General features: G+C 39.0%; 1 protein-coding gene across 1 annotated transcript in view; it reads right to left on the reverse strand.

Annotated features, from left to right (window-relative positions):
* The window catches only part of wdr59 (WD repeat domain 59), a 300,882-nt gene that overhangs the window by 211,201 nt on the left and 66,457 nt on the right, over positions 1 to 23,224 (reverse strand). Inside the window, exon 8 of the mRNA XM_039763605.1 lies at positions 854 to 970. Coding sequence (XP_039619539.1) covers positions 854 to 970 — 117 coding nt within the window. The remainder of the gene's footprint in view (positions 1 to 853; positions 971 to 23,224) is intronic.

Genomic DNA, 23,224 nt, shown 5'->3' on the forward strand with positions numbered 1-23,224 from the left:
TAAGCATTGATAAAATAATGACCCTCTGCTTTCTCTTTTGAAATTTCCAACACTCAATATACAGCAAACAATACATAAACTGTGCCTTGGTGAATGCCCTGATGAGGAGATAAATTGAATGACCAGAGAACCACCACGGCATTCATATTTCCTTCTTTTTGCTACCCTTAAAATATTTCTTAAAATGGCTTACTGCAACTGTTATAGTGTTCAATTTATTTACTTTCACATTTAAAAATAGATCGAAATCCAAGAAATATGGTGAAGAACAATATTAAAATAAGGTGGTAAATGCAAGAAGAGTACAGCGCATATGAACAGAATTAATGCATGCTGTTATGAGGGCATCCTTACAAGCAAGAAAATCAGGGCAGTTACAAGAAAATGTCTACCAAGCCTGAATAAATCTTAGCATTCAAAAGTGTACAATGAATTCAGTGCTAATAGTCACAATCTTATGCAAGCAACATAACAGTGTTACTTGATCCAACAAAATAATAGAAACCAAAGGTTCCGTACTGGAGAGAAAAAACGAGAACTACTTTTTAGATTTCTGAAACTCATAAATGCATGTCTGATAACCTTTTATTATTTTAAACTTTTTTATATTTATTACAAGATAATAGTCAACAAAAATATATTATTTCTTGCCATTTATCACAGACAAAGCCATGTTTTATAGAATGATTCAAAAGGATTAGATAAAAGATGTTTCAAAAAGATCACATATAAGATGTGCTATTTTTTATGGTTTACATATTAACATAACTTTAATAAATACTCATAGATGATAACTTAAAGAGACAGTCAAAAGAACATAAAAATAAACAAAAAAATGCATAATGCTCCATACCCGCACAGAATTGTCCTGGCTGGATGTTGCAAGTACAAATTCATTATCAGGATGCCAGTCCAGACCATGAATCTTAGACAAATGTGCAGCTACATACTCCACTGCTGTGTTGGGTTTCTGAAAGTAAAATTTAAAAAATGTCAGCATAAGAAAACATTTGCTACAGCTTTAGTTACAAGTTCCCACATCCTCTTCATGTTCTAAAAAGTATCTTTCCTTTTCCTAAAAAAATGCTTTTTATTGTTTCTCTCAAACAGCAGTTACTCAACTGCTTGTACACCAAGCTGCGGGATGGGGAGGGGTCAGATGTCCATGTGTTACCCAATAAGGAAGGTAAGACATTAGATGTTTATTTATTCAATTCGCTAGGGATAATATTCTTCATTTACCCATACAATGTAAGTGCTGTCCCCTGTACCTGAATACATCAGTAGGTCTCATTATATGTTACCAGCATTTGCCCCCACCCAATCCCGAACTTCTCTCCAGTATGTATACTGCAGCAACGACCCTGTCCTAATAGCATTGGACATTTGTGATAGGTCTGTTGCGACATAATAATTTAAAGGTGACATTAGTTAAGTATTTTGGTTTCCAGTGCACAGTAAAATAATTAAAAAAAGACATTTATTTTCTAAGTTATCAGACGTGTAAACCTTCGAACCAACCAGAGTAAAATGTATGCATGGATTGACACTGTATGTTGTTAATGTGATCATTCTGCTGATGACTTGAAGGAGGATTTGCTTTTCTGCAAATATGTAACTATCCAGTGCAACTGCACATTAAGTATGCAAAATGGTAGACGAGGTTCATCTGAAATTGACAGATTGTGTTGGGATCTGTACAAATGATATTCATGCAATGGCTGGGAAACAAAAAGTATTGCAAAAACTCATCAAGTGTGTTTCACCTAAAGTCTAATAGACACACTGTATGATACCCAGAGATATAGTTACATCTAAATAGCTTAGTCCCAAGTTGAGTAATGTAGTGACAGGTGCAAATGTTATAGTACACTATAACCCCAATTCCAAAAAAGTTGGGATGCTATGTAAATTGTAAAGAAAACAAAGTGCACTGATTTGCAAATCTCATAAACTTTTATTTTATTCACAATAGAGTAGTGAAAATATATCAAATGTTTAAACTGAGAAAATAGAATAAGGTCATTGTGAATTTTATGTCAACAACAAATCTCAAAAAAGTTGGGACAGGGCCATATTCACCACTGTGTAGCATCCCCTCTTCTTTTAACAACAGTCTGCAAATGTCTGGGAACTGAGGAGACCCATTGCTGGACTTTTGGGAGAGGAATGTTGTCCCATTCTTGTCTGATTTTGAATTTGAGCTGCTCAACAGTCCTGAGTCTTCTTTGTCGTAATTATCATTTCATGATCCCCAAATGTTTTCAATTGGTGAAAGGTCTGGACTGCAGGCAGGTCAGTTCAGCACCCAGACTCTACTACAAAGCCATGTTGCGTTATAGATGCAGTATGCAGTTTACCATTGTCTTGCTCTGAAATATATAAGACCTTCCCTGAAAAAGATGTTGCCTGGATGGGAACAAATGTTCCTCTAAAACCTGTATATACCTTTCAGCATTGATGGTGCCCTTCCAGATGTGCAAGCTGCCAATTCCATAGGCACTAATGCACCCCTATACCATCAGAGATGCAGGCTTTTGAACTAAGCAAAGAAAACAATCTGGATGGTCCCTCTCCTCTTTGGTCCAGATGATGCAGTGTTAATGTTTTCCAAAAGGAATTTCAAAAACAGTTTTCCACTTTGCGTCAGTCCATTTTAAATGAGCTTTGGCCTAAAGAAGACAGCTGCATTTCTGGATTAACTTCAAATATGGCTTCTTCTTTGCAGAATAAAGTTTCAACCTGCATATGTGGATGGCACCGCTAACTGTGTTCATGGACACAGTGATTTCTGGAAGAGTTCTTCAGCTTATGCAGTGATTTCTATGACAGAATACTTCCTGTTTTGAATGCAGTGCTGCCCGAGGGCCCGAAGATCATGGGCATCCAATATTGATTTTCAGCCTTGACCCTTGCGCACAGAGATTTCTCCAGATTCTGTGAAATGTTTGATGATATTATGTGCTATAGATGATGAGATATTCAAAGTTTTCACAAATTTACATTGAGGAACATTATTCAGGAATTGTTCGACAATTTGTAGACAGTATTTTGCAAATTGATAAAACCTCTGCCCATCTTTACCTCTGAGAGGCTATGCCTCTCTAAAATGCACTTTTTATACCCAATCATGTAACTAACCTAATTAGTTACAAAACATTCCTCTAGCTGTTTCTTTTAATACAAGTTGCTTTTCCAGCTTTTTATAAGATTACAGATTAACGTCTATTACAGAGCTGATTGTGTGGCGATGGGTTACTTGGAGAAAGAAAAGGAAGGACAGGAATTGGAGGTTAGTACGTTTGAAAGAGACAGTACTGCAGGGGCAGCCTTAGGCATGTGCAAACTGTGCATCAACACAGGGCCGCCAAATCCCAGGGGCTGCAACGCCAATATATATTGAATATAAAACAGAAAGAGAAAATAACGACACAGCTAAAAACGTAGCAGCAAATTTCGGCAAATGTTAAACGCTTGTGTCATGAGCATGAGGCGGCAATGCAGTGTCTGCAATGGACGTGGCCATCCGCCGTGCATAAGATACCAAATTGACATTGGCGGGCGAAGGGGCCACCGATTCTTTCGCTGCCCAGAGCCGCCACAAGCCTAGAGCCACCCCTGAAAACTGCTGCAACAAATTATTTCATCAAAGGTCACGCACAATCACTGCGCCTTCGTGTTCCTATGTTTAGTAATGTGCTTTAACTCCTATCACCAAGAAAATGATATCATGCATACATCTCAGTATTTTAGTTATTCAGAGGGCTGTAATATCACAAATGTAATGGATTCTGTGTCCTCTCAGAGGAAGAGAAAGCCAGTTTAAGAAGCACGGATTTATGCATCTGGATTTTTCTGTGCGTAAGCACATTTCGGCTATTGTGCTTACGTCATGTTATAGTATGATTTCTACGCATGGCGTTATGCATGAGGCCCCTGGGCAGCAATCAATCAGCAGCAAGGAGAAATGAATAATGTATAATGAATACATATATACATATATATATCTATACTAATAAAAGGCAAAGCCCTCACTGACTCACTCACTGACTGACTGACTGACTGACTGACTCATCACTAATTCTCCAACTTCCCGTGTGGGTGGAAGGCTGAAATTTGGCAGGCTCATTCCTTACAGCTTCCTTACAAAAGTTGGGCAGGTTTCATTTCGAAATTCTACGCGTAATGGTCATAACTGGAAGGTATTTTTCTCCATTTACTGTAATGGAGTTCAGATAGAAAGCCGTGGGGGCGGAATTTCGTGTGACATCATCACGCCTCCCACGTAATCACGTGAACTGACTGTCAACGCACTACGTAGAAAACCAGGAAGAGCTCCAAAACGCGCTGAAGAAAACATGCATTATATAATTGAGAAGGCAGCGAAACAATAAGAAGCGAGCAAGTGACATATACAACCATATTAATGAGTGCTGCTACTTCGGAAAGAAAGGTGTGAACCTAAACTTTAAATTAAGTTAATAGACAGGGTGCCGCTGGTGTTTCTCATGCCCACGGGTAATGCGGGATACAAGTTTAATGAGAGGACGCAGGATATAAACGAGAGTTTTGATCACTTTGTAAATAAGTTAAAATTGCAGGTGAAGGGGTGTGCTTATGCAAATTCCGAGAGACTGTGTTTGTGGGGGATTTACAGTTAACGCGGTTGGGGGAGTCACGTCATAATATCCCCTCCCATTTACCTCATTTCGCTCTGAGCTGAGCTCTGCAGCTAACGGCGTCTTCCGAAGCAACTTCATCACACTCCCACCAAATACTCACAGAAAAATCCACAAGTTAATACAAACGCTGTCTCTGGAGTTTCTCCACACTCAATGTATTCCTCGCGTCCCCTTTATACCCTCTGATCTCCCATTTCAATTCAGATATCTCCAATTTCCAGTAAGGCTCAGCTGCGTGATGACAAGTAATAAGTCTCAAGGACAGACCCTACAAAACGATGCCATTGATTTCAGGCAAGATTGCTTTTCTCCTGGACAACTATACTTGCATTCTCAAAAGTGAGCTTGCGCAGCTTCGTCATATTACAACCGGAGTGCAGCCAGAAACTTTTAAGTACCGGGTCTTAGATAACATTAAATTAAGTTGTAGACATCGCAACATCACACAAGATAGCAGCTCACGAGAACTTACTGAACGCAGTACGAGTGATCACTTCCATGCATCAAACCTGTTCAAAAAACGCATTACACAATTTACAAGGTGATGGCTTTCTATGGCGTTCATTTATAAAGCAGCGGAGAGGCTGTGTGAAGGCAGCTACACAGAAAAAGCAGAGCGCCACACTCTGCATGTATTGCTGGCATCACCGTTATACCCTCTGATCTCCCATTTGAATTGAAATGCCTCAAATTTCCAGAAAGGCTCTGCTTCGCGATGACAATTAATAAGTCTCAGGGACACACCCTACAAAAGGTTGCCATTGATTTGAGGCAACATTGCTTTGCTCCTGGACAAAACTATACATTGCATTCTCAAATGATATATATATATATATATATACACACCCCAATCTACAATACTGTCAAATAAACGACCCACACACCATAGGGCAACATGAGAGGCTTCACCTTTAGCGCTGACGTCTTAGGTTCGATTCGCAAGAGTGGGCGCAGTGCGTGTGTACTGCCTGATGAGCCCAGAATTAGGGCGAAGCACGTGCCGCGTACTGTTTGCATTATTTGATACTAAAACTATTTCAATATATTCAATATATATATATCAGCGCTTAATGATTCATTTTACTCGCAACCCCTGTTTGGGAAGAAGTATGAAAAATATGAGGTAAACGCAGAAAACCAGATCACCAATTTAAGCTTTAGGAAACATAGATACTTTATTCGACATCAATGATTGTTTTGGTAAAGCCATAATCGGTGTAATCCTCCTTCCATGTTATAATATTTCGCGACTAGCCAAGATTAAATGAGCGGAAAAAGAAGAAGCGAAGCGAGGTGTATGAGCAAGCAGGCGACAGCTCAATAGCTCGAATTTGGATATACTACAGTAGGTTCTATTTAGTAAGCCAGAAATATCTTTGGTAGGAATGGAAGTTGGATTTAGTCTTTAAATTTCTATGGTGAAGAAAAATTTATGCAATGATGATTAAATTTAACTTTCATTCCTACTAAACATATTTCTGTCGACCAAATAAAAATTACTTATATTTAAAATTTAAATAGAACTTGAACAAATCGATAGTTCATAATACCCACGCAGCACTAAGTGCACGTAAGATTCTGAGTCATCCGTTTTAACAAGCAGCATATTGCACTGATACGATATAGCCTGCCCATTTAATTATTTAGGAATGGATAGATAAATTAAGATTTTGTACAAATAATGTTTTAAATTTTTCTTCCTCAATGGATTCTGGCACCCCAGCAACAGCTCCTCGCACCCCAAAGGAGATATGTGTATATATATATATATATATATATATATCTATATATCTATATACATATATCTATATATATATCTATATATATATATATATATATATATATATATATATCCAACTACCAGTGTGGGTGGAAGGCTGAAATTTGGCAGGTTCATTCCTTACAGCTTCCTTACAAAAGTTGGGCAGGTTTCATTTCGAAATTCTATGCGTAATGGTCATAACTGGAAGCTGTTTTTCTCCATTTACTGTAATGGAGATGAGCTTGAACGCCATGGGGGGAGTTTAGTGTGACATCATCACGCCTCACGTAATCACGCAGTACATAGAAAATCAGGAAGACCTCCAAAAGCGCTGAAGAAAACATGCATTATATAATTGAGAAGGCAGCGAAACAATAAGAAGCGGCGAGTGACATATACAACCATATTGATGAGTTCTGCTACTTGGAAACAAAGCACGATGTAAACCTACACTTTAAATTAAGTTCATAGACAGGCTGCGCTGGCGTTTGTAATTTAGTGCCTGCCCATATAAGGCCGTCCGTCAGCGGCAATCCAATAGCAAACTCCACTAAATATTCACGGGTTAAGGACTGTGCTTATGCAGAGGAAGATGAGATGGTCAGCGTGGTGTTTGGCACAAACTCAGCGAAACTGCGAGAGAAAGTTTTAAGTGCCAGGACTAAGGTAACATTAAATACAGCCATGGACATAGCACGAGATGGCACCAGCACAGCTGGGAACCTTCGATGCATGTACACCGAGTGGCTCACGTGAACTGGCGCAGTGCACAGATAAAAGCAACAGTTCCAAAGAGCGCTGAACAAAAACCGAATTACACAATTGAAAAGGCAGCAAAAAATATGAAGCGTCTGATACATACAAGCATATTCATAAATGCAGCTACTGTGGAAACAAAGCACACGGTGGAAAAAGTCAATGTCCGCTAAAGGAAGACAGTGTAAAAAACCCGTGCATGCAGTGTGTCAGGTCTCGGATAAAGAAGAAGACGAGCTGTTTATTGATGCAGTAAGAAACGAATCGATGAATGAAACCTGTCATCTTTACAGCGATTGACAAACACGGAATGTAACTTGAACACAACACATCCTACAAATACGAACCTGATTGAAAGAAATAATGATAATCAAATCATTGATGACAGCAACACTCAGTAACACTCACAAAACAAATACTGTATATTGACAGTCATGTTACGTTATTTTTAAAATGTTCCCTTTTCTTTTCTAGCTTTTTAACACACTACTTCTCGCTGCGATACGCGGGTATATATATATGTATATATATATCCCGATCTACATACTCGAATAATGGATACTTTATTAGCCATCAATGATTGTTTTGGTAAAGCCATACTCAGTGTATTCATTAGATGAGCGGTAAAAAGTAAGAGCGAGGGAGGATGACTTATTGAGGCATGCAGGCTGTAGTGCGTCAACTCTATCTGAATTGCGCGATCACATTTGAAAAATATATCTTTTCAAGTTCTATTTAGTCCATATGTGTCAAACTCAAGGGCTGCGGGCCACATCCGGCCGGCGTGTAATTATATCCAGCCCGCGAGATCATTTTATATACTGTATTATTGTTATTAATGGCCGGGTATATGAAGCGCTGGTAACACAATAAACTACAGATCCCATAATGCAGCGCTTCAGCTGCCTTGCCGAACACTTACGCGTTAATCAAGTCTAGCTTATGATGCTGCAAGTTATTGCGAAGCTAGCTCACACGATGCTGAAGAGAAAAGTTGATTCTGAAAATAGAGCCTTTAAAAACCGATGGGAGGCTGAGTATATGTTTACTGAACCAGTGTGTCTCATTTGTGCAGCTAATGTGGCTGTAATTACAGAATTTAATCTAAGAAGGCACTATGAGACAAAACATCAGGGAGTTCTGTGTTGTGGAGATTCTCAGGATGGATTGCAGGTGCTCATCAGTGAGGCTGAAAGACCTGAATGCAATGCAGAAGATACAGAAAGCAGAAGAATTAAATAAGAATCTGACACTTCAGCGGACGTTTTACCCGTGCACAATCACAAAGTGATTTCAACTGAAGTTGCTTTTATGGGAGACACAAATGCACCAGTGCAACTTTCCCTGTTGCCAAGTAATGTTAAACCAAGTCGTCACTACGGTGTTCCCAAATCGCACTTTGCTGATAAACCGGCGCACTGAGTTTGCACGGCGCTTTGGTGACTTTGAAGAACAAAAAGTCCGTCTACATGCGGCTCGAACCTTGTGCATGTTTGGTAGCACATATCTGTGTGAGAAGCTCTTCTCAGTGATAAAGAATAACAAAACAGCACACAGGAGTCGCCTCACTGATGAGCACCTGCAATCCATCCTGAGAATCTCCACAACACAGAACCTCACACCAAACATAAACGAACCTGTTGCCAAAAATAGATGCCAGGCGTCCAGCTCTAAAATGACATATGAGCAAAGACAACTTAATGATTTGATTTGTTATTGCTGAAAGGAACACATTTTATTTATATTTCCAGGTTTTGTTATGCAGCATGTTCATATTTGAATTTGTATAATTTTGAAAGGATATATTTTTATGGAGAGCAAAATCTTTTGGGATATTTAAAATCTAAGTTTATTTTTATATAAATTTACATAAGAGTAAAGAAATTTGAATGTTTGTTCTTTTAAGTTATTTAAGGTTTGAGTTGATTTATTCACGAATAATATTCCTGTCTGTTTTTACCATTCCTACCAAAGATATTTCTGTCGACTAAATAAAAATTCCTTCTATTTAAAATTTAAATAGAACTTGAACAAATACGATAGTTCATAATATCCACACAGACTTGCACGTAAGAGCGGGAGTTATCCGTTTTAACAAGCAGCGTATTGCACTGATACTGAAATAGCTGTGTGTGTATATATGTAGATATGTATGTATATGTATATATATGTTTATATATATGTATGTGTGTGTGTATGTATATATATATATATGTGTGTGTGTAAGTGTGTAAATATATACATACATATATATTTATATATATATATATATATATATATATATATATATATATATGACAGCAACACTCATCACTCACAACAGTGACAAAACAATTACATTGACAATCATGTTACGTTATTTTCAAAATGTTTCCTTTTCTTTTCATTGCTTCTTCAACACACTACTTCTCCGCTAAGCCTTGGTGTTTTCTAGTATATATATATATATGAATGACCTCCAAAGAGCGCTGAGACTTTTGATATCGTGAACGTGTCTGCAAAAACTGGGGTCTCCTAACCAGCAAAAATCGAGCAGCCGGTGCATGCGCATAGCTGTGCCGGCCTTTGAGACGCTGATTGCGCTTCTGCCTTAAGTCAAAGTGAGCCCTTTTAATTTTTTTCATCCTCCCCCTGAGCTATAGCCCAGACAAGTGCAAACATGGGACCCCTTTTCTACACCGCGACAAAGTAATATTAAGGCGATTCGAACTTTCTTTTGCACGTATACGATTATGAGGTTGTCAGCTCGGATTATTAAGACACGCACAGGAGTGGAGGACTGACAGTGCCATCACAGCCGATTAATGGCAGGGGCGTCTCACCAGTCTACATAAGATCCACCGCGACTGTCCCCAAAAGGCGATCATATCATAAGCAAACACATCTCTCTATACTATATAAAAGAAAAAGGCAACTTTCCTTTTTTTACACCTTTTTTCCTTTTATCCCAAACCAAAGCCTTTTTCTCTTAACACTGCAGACGACACAAAACTAATTTTCTTTAATTGCTGGTAATGCCGGTAAGGCACATTACCAGAGACAGAAATTTGAACGTTCACATAGAAAATGTAACTTCTATACCACAGCCATCGTGTAGCGCCTTTCAAAAGCTGCTGTTAGTACTACTTACCTGTTGTGTTACACAATCTTTAAAATGTAGTTTACCCGCAACCACTCCAGTAGTGCTCAATGTACCTGTACTTCTTAAAACGTTAATGTTTTACTGTTTAATAACTCATAGACTATATTTTATCATTTTTCCCTTGCACTCAGTGACCAAAGCTATACACACACATATAGACACATACATATATATACCTGTGTGTATGTTTGTATGTATGTGTATAAATATATATACACACACACACCCCTATCTACATTATATATATATATACACACACACACACATACATTCATAAATACATACATACACACACATATATATAATTTGTGTGTGTGTATGTATGTATGTGTGTGTATATATGATGTAGATAGGTATGTATATATATATATATATATATATATGTGTATATGTAGATATGTATATAGATATGTATGTGTATATATATATGTATAGATATAGATAGATATATATATATATATATATAGATATGAGAACAACACTCATATCAATGACAAAACAATTACATTAACAATCATGTTATGTTATTTTTAAAATTTTTCCTTTTCGTTTTCATACCTTCTTTAACACACTACTTCTCCGCTGCGAAGCGCTGGGTATTCTGCTAGCATATATATAGATAGATATAGATATACATATAGATATACATATATAGATAGATAAGATATAGATATATAGATTATATAGATAGATGGATATATACAAATAGATAGATATATAAGATAGATATAGATATACATATATAGATAGATAGATATAGGTGTATGTAAATGTGTGTCTGTATATATGTAGATATGTGTGTACATATATATATATATATATATATATGCCAGCAACACTCATGACAATGACAAAACAATTACATTGTCAATCATGTTACATTATTATTAACATGGTTCCTTTTCTTTTTCATTACTTCTTTAACATACTACTTCTCTGCTGCAAAGCGCGGGTATTTTGCTATATATACATATGTATATATGTGTATATGTATATATATGTATATGTATATATGCATATATATGTATATATACTGTATATATGTATGTGTGTGTGTCTGTGTATGTGTGTGTGTCTGTGTCTGTGTCTATTTATATGACAGCAACACTCATATCAGTGACAAAACAATTACATTAACAATCATCTTACGTTATTTTTAAAATGTTTCCTTTTCTTTTTCATAACTTCTTTAACACACTACTTCTCATGCTTGCTGGTATACTGCTAGTATATTTTATATATATATATATATATATATATATATATATACATACATATGGTTAAGTTAGGTAACACTCAATATTTGACCACTTTGGATATGACAAAAGGAAGTGTACTGGCATATTCCTTTAATGGTTTTTGCAAAGGAAAAGACCACGTTCAGTACTGCTAGCGGATACTGGCAGTACCGGGTCCTCCCATTTGGTCTGCACAAGGAACCTGTAACATTCTGGTGGATAGATTGCTTCAACCCCACAGTTTCTAGTGCCGCCTACTTAGATGACGTGGTCATCTATTCCAGTATGTGGGAGGATCATTTTCACCAGGTCAGGGCGGTCCATGCAACACTCAGTAAAGATGTACTCACAATAAACCCAAAAAAAGTTTATTTGGACTATCTGAGGCAAAATATAAACAAGAGGTAGTTCCAAGCCTTTCTCAGACTAACGAATTACTACCGCCGGTTTGTGGCTCGATTTTACGATAGAGAAACTGGCCACCTACATATTTAAATAAATTCACACCCGATCTGATGCTGTTCATTTTAAAATAATATTGCATTAGTGCAACAATGTTTTCTGATTGGTACTATTCAGGTCGTAAAATGATTTCTTCAAAATGTCACATATATTTGTCTATTTCTTTTTTGCCCGGTGCTGCATTGAAGTCATGCACCAGAAGGCGTGCGCTTATTCAGTGTGAGCCGGAACAAGTAGGTGGCAGGTTGCTGTGTGCTACAACATGCTTGACCTGGCGGCAATGAACACACATGTACTGTACAAGGCATGCACGGGGGCCACTGAGAAAAGAAGAGTGTTCTTTGCTCACCTTGCAGAGGAACTTCGTCGTCGCTTTTTACAAGAAAAGGCAATGGATAAAGCAAAAGACAATGCAACATTGACAAGCTACTGTTCCAAGACAGCCGCTTCCCCCAGGAAAGCAAACTCAGTCAGTGTCAGGCGCCCCTTAAATGTAATAGTAACCACAGTACAGAGAGAAGTGTGTACACAGCAACAGGTACACTGTCGTAAACGTAGAAAGGATGGTCCTTGGGTGTGTGGGAACTCTTAACATTTGAATCTGATGATTGCATATAGCGCGGAACTGACCTCTCTGTACTATTCTTTCCTCTGCATGTCCTGGAGTACAAAAGAAACAGCACCATGCACCCAAAAGTAGACACTGGCAAGATCGAAAAAAAAAAAAAAGCAGTCACTGATTACTAGCGCAAGAAGGCGTGCAAATGAATATGAATACAGTACAATCCCTTTTAACCAGCCACCTTGGGACTGGACCCATGGCTGGTTGCTGTTTTGGCCAGTTAATCTGACGCATAACTATTTTCATGTAGAAAAATATTTCTAAGGCATGTACTGTACCTCTTCGACGTTCCTGAAGAAACCATATCCACAAGGCTTCATCCACAATTTCGTACACAAGATTTTTTTTCTTGTACGAAGACTGGACAGTGTGGTGTAGCGGGGTCCACAGCTCAAGTCAAAAAGGTCACTTTTTAAATAAATAATTGCCGCACTTGCAACTTAGTGAGGGGGTGTGGTATGTGTGACCGACTGCTTCCAGGGAATTCGTGATGCTGAAGAAAGCGGTTGCTCAGGCTGAGCGATCACAGAGCTGGAGTTACCGGTATTGAAGACGACAGGTCGAAAGGCAGCGTCAGTCGTGGAGGCCTTGGACTGGTTTAGCCCCAGCGTGAGGACCCTGGCCACTACAGGAAGAACCCAAGTCTTAGTCCGGATGGAGCCCGACGTAGCCAGGAATCAGAGGGCTACCGGACCAGTGTGGAAGGCAGTTGCACCTGAAGGTACAGTGACTCCCCTGTTGCGAAGCCTGACAGGAGAAGCAGGGGAGCCGCCAGGTAGAAAAAAGAAGGCACCGTGCTTTGGATTTTAAGAGACCGCTTCCAGCCATTGTTTTAACCTTGTTTACATTGTTTTTTTACTAAAGGATTTTAACCTCCACTAATTCACTTGTTTTAATGGATTATTATTTAAAGACGACCTTTGATACATTGCACTTTATTTAATTTGAACACTGTTTTGTTGTTTGCTGCTTTTAAAATACTTCTCACCTTCCAGGAAAGAAGGTAGTGCATACATATAATATAAAGAAGTACTCAGGATTAAAAAAAATACATTTTTATTTTATTTTAACAGGCCGGTTAATCCATCGGCCGGTTAATACAAGGCCAGTTAAGAGGGATTGTACTGTAATATGAATAATGTTGTATCTGTGCCAAAATGTTTTCCAAAATGTACTATTCTGGTCATAAAATGAGTTATTCCAAATTTCATATATACCTATGTCTCTGTTTTTTTTGTCAGTGCAGCTTTGACATCATAGACCATAAGGTGCATACTAAATCAGCATGAGCAGGAACACTCAATAAAACTGAATAAAAAAAAATTTCAAGTGACGGTGAGATACAAAGTAGGCAGATTCACCAGACTTTGTATGTCAGCTTTTATCCCTCCAGATCAGAGAATTTCCAGTTCCATTGTCTCAAAACACCACTCACATCTACAGTTATTCCCAGTTTCAGATAAAATGTAACCGCGTCAGATCTGGTGCAGGGGGTGGGTGTTGTATCGTGATCATGACTGAGAGAATAAAAGTTAAAAAACAAACACTAACTTTCACAAGTACTATAAATTTACACCGACTGTTACAGACACAAATCAAATGTATGTTTTTATTGTATAACATTAACAATAAGAGCAGCTCACTACTCACGACCTCTGGATTATAAATTGGCAGTTTTAACCTCAGCACCACGGAAGCTATCATATTGTAATTGCTCCTTTTGCGAAAGTGTTTATTTGATATTTGGCCATTAGCCTTCACACATTATACAATTCATGTCTACGTTTTGTTATTTATTAATACAAAAAGAAAAACGTTTCTGTTTTAACAATGTGCTTATATAGATTGTTGTAGACACAAAACACACATCAAATTATTTCCCCTTACAATTCTGGGTAGCTCACTCCCAGATAATCAATCAAGGCAGAAACTGGAAGAACTTCTTGCCTGTTCTAAGGCAGTGGGGGTATGGTGTACCAGGCTGCTTGCTGCTTGGGCTTATCGACACATTCAGAAGACAAAAGACGCTGACAGGTGTGAAAGGATTTAAGGTGAGCTGGAATTACAAGTTTTTTCGTTGGCTCTGGTAATTCTAGTGTTAAATGGACAATAATTTTATATGTTCTAGATTACACATCAATGATTAAGCAAAGAAGAAAGAGCTGTGCATTGAAAAGAGGCCCAAAAGCGTTGGAGAGAAAAGAATTCAAAAAAAGAACAATAATGATGTAAGTGCAAATTTAGAAAATAAGGAAAGTAATTCTGACATGAAAAATTTTAACAGGTGACAAGAAAGTTAATGTATTACCATCTTCCGTGGAAAACATTAGACACCAAAGGAGATCTCTTGATGTGCCATTTGTATTAACATATTTACAGTTTCCTGTTAGAATAGGTTTTGCAAAGACAATTGGAAAATCACAGGGACAAACAATCGAAAAACTCGGTTTATTTATTAGAGAGAATCAAAATTCAAAGCGATATTGAAGAAAAATTAATTCCAAATATTGTTTAACTGAAGTTTTACAGTAAAAGTGTAAATTTAAAAAGTATTTCTGTGTTAATTTCAAAGCCAAACAGAATGAAAACACATAACACAACATGAAACATAATTTTCTTTCAATTTATTACATTTTACTATGTTTTACTATGGTTAATTTGCCTAGAGGGAGCTGGGCAGTCTCTTGGCCAGAAACCCCTGCAGATTTAATTTTTTTCTCCAGTCGTCTGGAGTTTTTTTTTTCTGTACTCCCTGGCCATCAGACATTACTTTTATTCTATAGTAATTAGTGTTCCCTTAATTTAATACTTATTTTTCTTTTTCTTCATCATGTAAAGCACTTTCAGCTGCATTATTTGTATGAAAATGTGCTATATAAATAAATGTTGCTGCTGTTGTTAATTACATGCTGTAATGTCAAAAAGTTAAGTCTATTATGCATACAGTGGAACCTTGGTTCACGTACAACTCGGTTTACGACCAAAAAGTTCACCAAACGTTTGCCTTGGTTGACGACCACACACTCGGTATACGAACAAGCCAGTTTCCCTTTCGGTTTGTACATGTTCAGTCTCTCCCTGTGCATTTCCTGTGCAGAGAGCGAGCAAGCAAGCAAGCGAGAGGCACGCGAGAGAGAGGTACGTGAGAGGCACGCAAACACACACACACACACACACACACACACACACACACACACACACAGGCACGCGTGAGAGAGAGGCAGGCAGGCAGGCATGCACGCGCACGCACACACACACACTAGAGAGAGGTGGACACACACAGGCGCTACAGGCTCAAGAAAGAGGGATACACACACACACGAAAGAGAGAGCGAGCAAGAGAGGGAGGGCTGGACGCATGGTAGAAAAGGCTTGTTTTTTGTTTTCAGTTCTGTTTACAGCGGATGGTTCATAGCATGCATTGTGGCAATGTTACTTTTCTTGGTGGTTTATTAAATTACGGATTTTTCAAATGTTCACTTTTTTCCCTGCTCTTAAAACTCATTAAAAAAAAGTGTTTTTAGCGAGCGGTTCCTAGCACTATAGCGTGAACTATTGCAGTGTTAGGCCGGAGTTATACTTCACGCGAACATGAACATGTTCGGCTTCTCTGTGTTGTGAATTGCCTAAAACACCTATTAAATTCCGATAACACCTTACCGCAATATCTCTGAAAAGGATGTTTATTGATTATATATATATTGTGTTTATATATATATTGTGGACGCTGGCCCGAACACAGACAGACGGACAATATTATGTTCACCCAACACACGTTTATTTATAATAGTTACAAGTTTTTGTGCACTCACACCCCCCCAGTGCCTCCAGCACCGATTTCCCCAATGTCCAAGCCACACAGTCTCTGTGCCTCTCGCCTGGCCGCCTCTAGTCCTCCCTCCAGCTCCGTCCTCTTCCACCCAACTTCTGCCGATGACTGGAGGAAGGTGGCCCCTTAAATAGGAACCCGGATGGGCTCCAGCTGCTTCCCGGCATTCCCCTGTAGCCACGCCCCTGTGTGGCGGAAGTGCCCGCTGCGCACCCGGAAGCCGTCCGGGTGTCCCCTGTCGTCTTCCCCCCAGCACTTCCTGGTGTGACGGAAGTGCTGGGTTCCCGGGATATTCAGGCACTGGGGCGCCACCTGGCAGTGGCCACGGGTCCCTACAGGGCTGAGCTTCCAAGCCCTTTACCCGAGGCCCCCAACATAACCAGGATGGACGCCCCCTCGCGGTCTGGAGGAGGCACAAGCCCTCATATATATATATATATATATATATATATATATATATATATATATATATATATATACACACACACACACAGACACACACACACACATATATATATATAAACACATATATACACATATATATATATATATATATATATATATATATATATATACATATACATATACATACATATATACATATACAAATATAGAAATATATACATATATACACATATATATACAGTTATATATAATATATATATACACACACACATACATATATATACAGTAATCCCTCGCTATATCGCGCTTCGACTTTCGGGGCTTTACTCTATCGCGGATTTTAAATGTAAGCATATCTAAATATATATCACGGATTTTTCGCTGGTTCGCGGATCTCTGCAGACAATGGGTCTTTCAATTTATGTTACATGCTTCCTCAGTTTGTTTGCCCTGTTGATTTCATACAAGGGACGCTATTAGCGGACGGCTGAGAAGCCAGAGCATGTATTACATATTAAATAAAACTCCTCAATGATATGCGATATGCTTCCCGCGCGCTGCTTCCCACACTTAACACTAGAATTACCAGAGCCTACGAAAAAACTTGTAATTCCGTCCCACCTTAAATTGCTTCTTAAATCCCTTCACACCTCTCCGCCAGCGCCCTTTGTCTTCTAAATGTGCTGATAAAGAGAAGCTAGGAGCAGCCGGCTATTCCATCCCCCCACCAATTTAGAACGTGCACGAACTTCAGCTTGATTTAGTATCTGGGAGTGAAGTAGAGTTTTAGAGTGGAAATAATAGATCGTTGTTTGGAACACACGCATTTCATGTCTGTTCCGTTTCTACAGTAATCTGTGTCAACACATTGTTAAAACAGAAACGTTTTTTATATTCTAGTAGTAGATGACAAAATGTAGGCATAAACTATATAATGTATGAAGCCTGAAGTCCAAATAGCAAAGAAACATTTTCACAAGAATAACACAATTGCGCTTTTATTCAAAAATATAACTGCAGAAACAAAAAGCCGCCTTAACATGCGACATTGACACCAGTTTATTGTAACTGCCTCCGTGGTTCAATAGACTCAGCCCCCGCTTGGGAATCAAGGGTCACGAGTTCGATCCTGCGCCCTTCCGTTTTGAGAAGTAAACTGCTCTTAGTCTTACTATTTTAGTATAAAAGCATACATTTGATTTCAGTCTGTAACAGCCGGTGCAATTTATGATCCTTGTAAAGGTTTTTTATTCACTTTTCATTCTCTCAGTCGCGTTCAGAATCAATCCATACAACCCCATCTGACACGGCTGTTTTCACTAAAGACGCGCTTATAGCTCTGCAGTGTACCACGATGCATACTAACGCCACCCCCCCCCGGGTTCTGACACACAAACGCTGGCGAAGCTGCCTTCTTTGTATCTCACCGTCACTTGCTTTTCTTTTTTTCAGTTTTATTGAGTGTTCCTGCCAGTCCCGCATGTTGCTGTATGCTGTTTCTTTTGTACTCCAGGACATGCAGAGGAAAGAATGGTAAAGACCAGTAACCGCGCTATATGCAATAATCAGACACTCCCCATCTGCCCGTGTCGTTCAAACACAGGAACATATATTGGTGTAAAAGTATAACAAAAGTGCACTTTTATTCAAGTGCACTTTTTCCATCGCCTTTTCCTGTAAGAAGCAATGTACACACTTCTCTCTATGCTGTGGTTTCTATTACACACCTGAAAGAAAGAGACAATACATGTGAAAATATCCAGCATACAGCAACATGCGGGGACTGGCAGGAACACTCAATAAAACTGAATAAAAAGAAAATCAAGTGAAGAAGGCAGCTTCGCCAGCGTCTGTGTCAGAACCGGGTGGAGGGGCGTTAGTATGCATCGTGGTACAACGCAGAGCTATAGCGCGTCTGTATTCTGTTTCTTTTGTACTCCAGGGCATGCAGAGGAGAGAATAGTAAAGAGCAGTAAGTTGGCGCTATATGCAATCATCAGACACTCCCCATCTGCCCGTTGTTTTGTTATACTTTTCAATACTTTTATACTGCTCAAACGGGCATGCTCAAAAATACACGTGTAATGCCACGAAAAGTGCACGCAGACACTTCATTTCGCAAACAAAACAAGTGCACTTTTATTCAAAACTACCTGTATAACCGAAGAAAAAAGAAAGCAAGTTACAGTAGGCGATTGATACGACAGCTTGCATGGTGCAATGCTAAGAAGTGCAGATTTTCATTCCGTGCTATATAAAATCATCACATTCAAATATTAACAGTTCCCACACACCCAAGGACCGTCCTTCCTACATTTACGACACGTGTACTTGTTGCCGTGTACACACCTCTCTGTGCTATGGTTTCTATTACACTGAATGAGCACCTGACACTGTACTTTCTTCCCTGGGGGAAGGTCCGCATCAGAGAATTTCCAGTTCCTGCATAAATTCACACCCGAGCTGACGCTGTTCGCTTTCAAATAATATTGCATTAGTGCGATAATATTTTCACATATATTGTCTCTTTCTTTCAGGTGTGTAATAGAAACCACAGCATAGAGAGAAGTGTGTACATTGCTTCTTACAGGAAAAGGCGATGGAAAAAGTGCACTTTTGTTATACTTTTACACCAATATATGTTCCTGTGTTTGAGCGACACGGGCAGATGGGGAGTGTCTGATGATTGCATATAGCGCCGAAGTTACTGGTCTTTACCATTCTTTCCTCTGCATGTCCTGGAGTACAAAAGAAACAGCATACAGCAACATGCGGGACTGGCAGGAACACTCAATAAAACTGAAAAAAAGAAAAGCAAGTGACGGTGAGATACAAAGAGGCAGCTTCGCCAGCGTTTGTGTGTCAGAACCCGGGGGGGTTGCGTTAGTATGCATCGTGGTACACTGCAGAGCTATAGCGCGTCTTTAGTGAAAACAGCCGTGTCAGATGGGGTTGTATGGATTGATTCTGAACGCGACTGAGAGAATGAAAAGTGAATAAAAAAAAACCTTTACAAGGATCATAAATTGCACCGGCTGTTACAGACTGAAATCAAATGTATGCTTTTATTCTAAAACAGTAAGACTAAGAGCAGTTTACTTCTCAAAACGGAGGGCGCAGGATCGAACTCGTGACCCCTTGATTACCAAGCGGGGGCTGAGTCTATTGAACCACGGAGGCAGTTACAATAAACTGGCGTCAATGTCGCATGTTAAAGGCGGCTTTTGTTTCTGCAGTTATATTTTGAATAAAAGCGCAATTGTGTTATTCTTGTGAAAATGTTTCTTTGCTATTTGGACTTCAGGCTTCATACACTATATAGTTTATGCCTACATTTTGTCATCTACTACTAAAATATAAAAAACGTTTCTGTTTTAACAATGTGTTGACACAGATTACTGTAGAAACGGAACAGACATGAAATGCGTGTGTTCCAAACAACGATCTATTATTTCCACTCTAAAACTCCACTTCACTCCCAGATACTCAATCAAGCTGAAGTTCGTGCACGTTTTAAATTGGTGGGGGATGGAATAGCCGGCTGCTCCTAGCTTCTCTTTATCAGCACATTTAGAAGACAAAGGGCGCTGGCGGAGAGGTGTGAAGGGATTTAAGAAACAATTTAAGGTGGGACGGAATTACGAGTTTTTTCGTAGGCTCTGGTAATTCTAGTGTTAAAAGCTCTAACAGCCCGTATTGATTTTTCATTGTTTGCTTTTCTCTGTCTCTCACTCTCTCTGAGAAATACTGGCAGATACTTAGCAATCATGCAATACCATCAGGGAGGCGTATGACTGGCCCCATTATCTGCTCCTGACGGAGGAGGTGTGAGCAGAGGGGCTGTTTGCTTAGAAGATACGGACGCACCTCTAAAAAATGCTGAAAGGCTACCTTCACATTGATCCCTTCATTGCGCCGCTTTATCGCGGGTGCTTCATTTACTTAAAAGTGCACCAGCCCTATTGATTTTTGATTGTTTACTTTACTCTCTCTCTGATATTCTCCGCTCCTGACGGCGCACCTTAAAGAGGAAGATATGTTTGCATTCTTTTAATTGTGAGAAAGAACTGTCATCTCTGTCTTGTCATGGAGCACAGTTTAAACTTTTGACTAAAGGGTGTTATTTCATGTCTAGAGGGCTCTAATAATGTTAACAGTGTGGGAGAGTTTATAAGGGCTTAAAATATATAAAAATAACTACACAAACATATGGTTTCTACTTCGCGGATTTTCGTCTATCGCGAGGGGTTCTGGAACGCAACCCCCGCGATCGAGGAGGGATTACTGTACACTCACCTAAAGGATTATTAGGAACACATACTAATACGGTGTTTGACCCCCTTTTGCCTTCAGAACTGCCTTAATTCTACGTGGCATTGATTCAACAAGGTGCTGAAAGCATTCTTTAGAAATGTTGGCCCATATTGATAGGATAGCATCTTGCAGTTGATGAGAGATTTGTGGGATGCACATCCAGGGCACGAAGCTCCTGTTCCACCACATCCCAAAGATGCCCAATTGGGTGGAGACCTGGTGACTGTGGGGGCCATTTTAGTACAGTGAACTCATTGTCATGTTCAAGAAACCAATTTGAAATGATTCAAGCTTTGTGACATGGTGCATTATCCTGCTGGAAGTAGCCATCAGAGGATGGGTACATGGTGGTCATGAAGGGATGGACATGGTCAGAAACAATGCTCAGGTAGCCCGTGCCATTTAAACGATGCCCAATTGGCACTAAGGGGCCTAAAGTGTGCCAAGAAAACATCCCCCACACCATTACACCACCACCACCAGCCTGCACAGTGGTAACAAGGCATGATGGATCCATGTTCTCATTCTGTTTACACCAAATCCTGACTCTACCATTTGAATGTCTCAACAGAAATCGAGACTCATCAAACCAGGCAACATTTTTCCAGTCTTCAACTGTCCAATTTTGGTGAGCTCATGCAAATTGTAGCCTCTTTTTCCTATTTGTAGTGGAGATGAGTGGTACGCGGTGGGGTCTTCTGCTGTTGTAGCCCATCCGCCTCAAGGTTGTGCGTGTTGTGGCTTAAACTTTTGACTAAAGGGTGTTACTTCATGTCTAGAGGGCTCTAATAATGTTAAAAAACGTATTTAGAAGGTCGTAAACAGGTTTTCAATGCTCTAACTGCGAAAATATTAGATTTACAAATAAAGAAATCTACTTCTTGGAAATTCATTTATCTGTCTGGAGTGGATCAACCGCTATAAACGAGGGTTTACTGTATAACTGTGCGGAGAATATTTATAAGCAGTGTGGGAGAGTTTCTAAGAGCTTAAAATATATAAAAATAACGATACAAACATATAGTTTCTACTTCGCGGATTTTCACCTATCGCGGGGGGTTCTGGAACGCAACCCCCGCGATCGAGGAGGCCCCCAGAGCAACCAGTAAGGCGGCTCCCACGTGATCCAGGGTGGGCTATGACCCTCTTCCGGTCCCTCACGGCGTCCCGGCCGGGTCGTTGCCCATGGCATCCCTGACGACATATAAATATATATATACATATATATATACACACATATATATATACACATATACATATCAACATATATGCTGTATATACACATATATATACAAATGTACATATATATATATTAGGGGTGGGATTCGATTAAAAAAATTTATCCAATTAATTAGAGGCTGTGTAAGAATTAATCTTGATTAATCGTATGTAATCGCACACGTAAATTTGCCCCAAATCGCAAATGTTTTTTTTAATTTAAAAGGGTTTTAGTGGGCGACAGAATCAAATAATAGATATGGACATGAATATTGTAAACTCAAGCTGTTTTAATTTCTGAAAAAAAAAATGGTTTTAAACTGCATTTGAATTCAAAACAGAAACAAAAATATAATCCCTGGTTAAAATTGGGCAGACTTAAAAATAAAGTGGTAGTTTAAGTACTTTAAGTACATTTTTTAGAATGGTATTGTCTTTAAATAATAATAACCAAAATGTCAACATAAAGTGCACTTTTTCTTCTTAAAAAAATAAGGCAGAAACATAAAAGGTAATTTGACCAACTTAATCTTTAAACTCTGAGTAACCTTAGCCAAAATTATTTTGTACATTAGGCTAAAACAGTGTGATCATTGAACATTTTGTAATTAGATGTAATTAGAATTACTAATGGTCACAGAAGTCCAATGATCCCCAGTAAGAGCCACAAGGTCCGCTTTCTGTAATGCATCTAATTTTGCTTGCTTTTCAGTGTGCACAAAACCATGCTATTACCAAGGCTTCACTCAGGTAGTCATTTGAGATGAAATTTTCCTCCGATCAGTCGTAGGAAC

This window comes from Polypterus senegalus, chromosome 9 (assembly GCF_016835505.1).
Source record: "Polypterus senegalus isolate Bchr_013 chromosome 9, ASM1683550v1, whole genome shotgun sequence".
In the NCBI taxonomy this organism is placed as follows: domain Eukaryota; kingdom Metazoa; phylum Chordata; class Cladistia; order Polypteriformes; family Polypteridae; genus Polypterus; species Polypterus senegalus.